Source organism: Triticum urartu, chromosome 1 (assembly GCF_003073215.2).
Source record: "Triticum urartu cultivar G1812 chromosome 1, Tu2.1, whole genome shotgun sequence".
Taxonomy (NCBI): Eukaryota; Viridiplantae; Streptophyta; class Magnoliopsida; order Poales; family Poaceae; genus Triticum; species Triticum urartu.
In genome coordinates, this window is record NC_053022.1 from 489,415,478 (window position 1) to 489,418,403 (window position 2,926).

The 2,926-nt window shown below is 49.5% G+C and overlaps 1 protein-coding gene across 1 annotated transcript; it reads right to left on the reverse strand.

The window, feature by feature from the left end:
- Nucleotides 1–290: 290 nt before the first annotated feature.
- On the reverse strand, nt 291–1,416 carry LOC125536260 (uncharacterized protein At5g39865-like). The gene has a single exon (XM_048699455.1). The coding sequence runs from the start codon at nt 1,362–1,364 to the stop codon at nt 603–605; it is 762 nt and encodes a 253-aa protein (XP_048555412.1). The 5' UTR covers nt 1,365–1,416; the 3' UTR covers nt 291–602.
- Between the last annotated feature and the right edge of the window lie 1,510 nt (nt 1,417–2,926).

A 2,926-nucleotide genomic window follows, 5' to 3' on the forward strand; every position in this document is an offset into this window, starting at 1 on the left:
GTGCCGTGCCGCCCGTAGGAGCCATGATTGGCCGACACCGTGCCTGGAGCGTTTGCCGTACCCCGCGACGAAACATCGGGCAATCATATAGGAGCCAGATGAATAGATGATGCTCTCCCTTTCACGCCACAACTGTGATGAGCATGCGCTAGCCGCATGGGTATATCGTGCATGTCGCGTGCGCAAACACACCAACGAGTCTCCCACCGGTAAACATTGGCACGCAAGCTGCACGCGAAGCCCGTGCCATTGATTGAGAATTAAAAAGATTTGATTGAAACGCACGCACGTACAGAGTCCAACCAAGTAGGAGTATAATTGTATTATGATTCTCGTCTGGTTCGTCCAGGATTGGAGTAGCCAAGAGAGGAAAATGAGCAGCAAATCTTCTGAAAGTTGTACTGATGCCGAAGCTAAATTATAATTATAGTACCAATTGTGTAACCGGCTTTGAAGTTTGAACTACTTTGACTAGTAGTAACTAAATAGAGTATATCGAGCTGGTCTCTTTGACCTGAGCAGCTGGCGTCGATGAGGAGTAGCTGTCCTACTGCTGCCAGTAGTAAAGAGTTTCAGTTACCCGACTACTGACTGGATCTCAATCAGGCGGCCGCCGGGAAGAGGCAGTCCGGGCACCGGACTAGGCCGCTCGCGTTGCAGGCGGCGCAGGTGAGGGCGCCGTCCTCGTCGTCGCTCTGCTTCTTGCGGCTCCCGTCGTCGCTGTGCTTCTTCCGGCTCCCGTCGCAGCTGCCGCAGGGCACGTGGCGCTCGTCGCCGCAGCAGCCGCAGGGGGGATGGGCCGGGGCGGAGGATATCGTCGGGGCCGCGACGATGCGGTTGAGCTCGCCGCACTCGTGGAGGCGCTGGACCTCCTCGATGCCCCCGAGGTGGCGGCCGTCCACGAAGACCTGCGGGAGGGCCAGGCCCAGGCGGGGCGGCAGGAGCGCGGCGAACTCCGCCACGAAGGCGTTGTCCACGGCCAGGTCGCGCTCGTCGACGGTGGCGCCGATCCCCCGCAGGATGAAGCGCACGGTGTAGCAGTCCTCGTAGGTGCGGCGGACGACGCGGAGGGAGGTGGAGTAGAGCACCACGTGCACCTCTGGCTCCCGGGCGGTGGCGTGCGCCGAGGCCGACTTGAGGGCGCGGAGGAGGCGGAGGGCGGAGGCCGCGACGCGGAGGCGGTGGAAGACGCGCGGCGGGCGGGGGTGCTCCGGGCGGACCAGCGACGGGATGTCCTTGAGGGAGGGGGAGTGGGAGGCGATGGAGAAGCGCCGGGTGGTGGCGGCAGCGGCGACGAGCGCGGTGGACGGGGAGGATTTGGACCTGGAAGCGCGCGTCTTCACCCAAGAAGGCCACATAGCCATGATGGGGGCTGCGAGGACGGAGGGGACGGAAGCGGTGGGGTTTTGTCTGCGCTTTGCCTTGTGGCCGGCGGCCGGCCTCGTTAGTTTGGGGTGGGTTTTATGGGGCGTGATTTGAAAACCCAGCCCATCTGAACATGTCACTTTTTTTAGGGATTTTCCAAGAATTTTAGGGAACACCACCTGACAAACTTTCAATTTTTTTGTTGCATGTACCATAACAAAAGAATTAGATAAGATGCACAATTTTTTCTTGACAAGTATACATTCTATATTTTATATGTATTTTGGACCGTAACACAAAATAGGCGGTCGTGCTTAGATTTTGTGAGATCGCGATGACACGCCAAGCATCCCCGCTTCGATAACCCGGGAAACGCATTAAACTTGAGTGAGCTATATCCAAATAATTTTGAATCTAGTGTTGGAAGGAGACCTTGAAATCTCCGCCACCATTAAAATGTACCCACTATCTATGTGAATGGAGCGTTAATGCGGTGACCACATTTGGATGCGCATAAAGACTTTCGAATTTCGATATTACACGGAGGGTAAAATAGTCAAGAGTCATTACCTTCCTTAGCTGGAAAAATTAAATTTTATTCCAATTATTGGTTTAAAATAGTCAAGAGTTATTACTACATGATTATCGTGTTCGCTTCGGAAGCCTTACCATGGACATGTCGTCATCAAAGGAAAATAAACCTTTGATTGAATTGTGACGACCCTTTTTCAGTTTGTTGTGGCCTATTCAGCGTGTCTTTTGTGGGCTTTTTCTGTCTTGGGCTTGGACTTCAATCCCGTGGACTTTGGATTGGTTTCTCATTTCTTTATTTGGTAATTGTGCCTTTGAGTCGTGTAAATAAACCCAGTGTTCAGTTTACTGACCATCATTTTGCCGAGACTCTTCTTTTTTCATCTCTAGGTTGCAATGGAAGCAAGGGAATTGGGCAATTTTTGTGTGGAGGTTTCACTTCAATCGGCCATGTGACCAAAGGAAGGTTTTGTTGCATCTACTTCCCTATTTTCTTGATCTGTGAATTGAGTTTTCCTTAGTTATCGCTTGTTTTTTGTTTGTATGGACATGTTCACATTTTTTATTCAAGGTAGTAAAGTCATGGTATTATTTTAGCTTTTTTTATTTGTCGTTGTTGGAAAATTAACCAATGTGCCCCCCCCCCCCCAAAAAAAAGTCTGTGAAGGAATGTCTTTTAGGAAGATTCCCGCAACGGTTTCAAAGAATCTATGGTAGGTTAAACTTCTTCATTGTATGCTTATATTTGATCAACGTTTAGTCGTTTTGAACTGTGTTAGTGTGGTACATTGACCTTATGTGTGGACAATTTTTAGCATGATATTAGCATCACTGAATATAACATTTTGTTCAGGCCATGCATGGTTTACCTTTTGTTGTTGTTATCCTTTTCATGAACGTTTTAGGGAATTAATTATCATTTCATGATTGATCAGGTACCTTATATTGATTATTTTATTATTTCCATCATCTTTGCCTTTCTTTTCACGTGTAACATTTTGATGGAAGTTAATAATGCATTTGTTGTAAT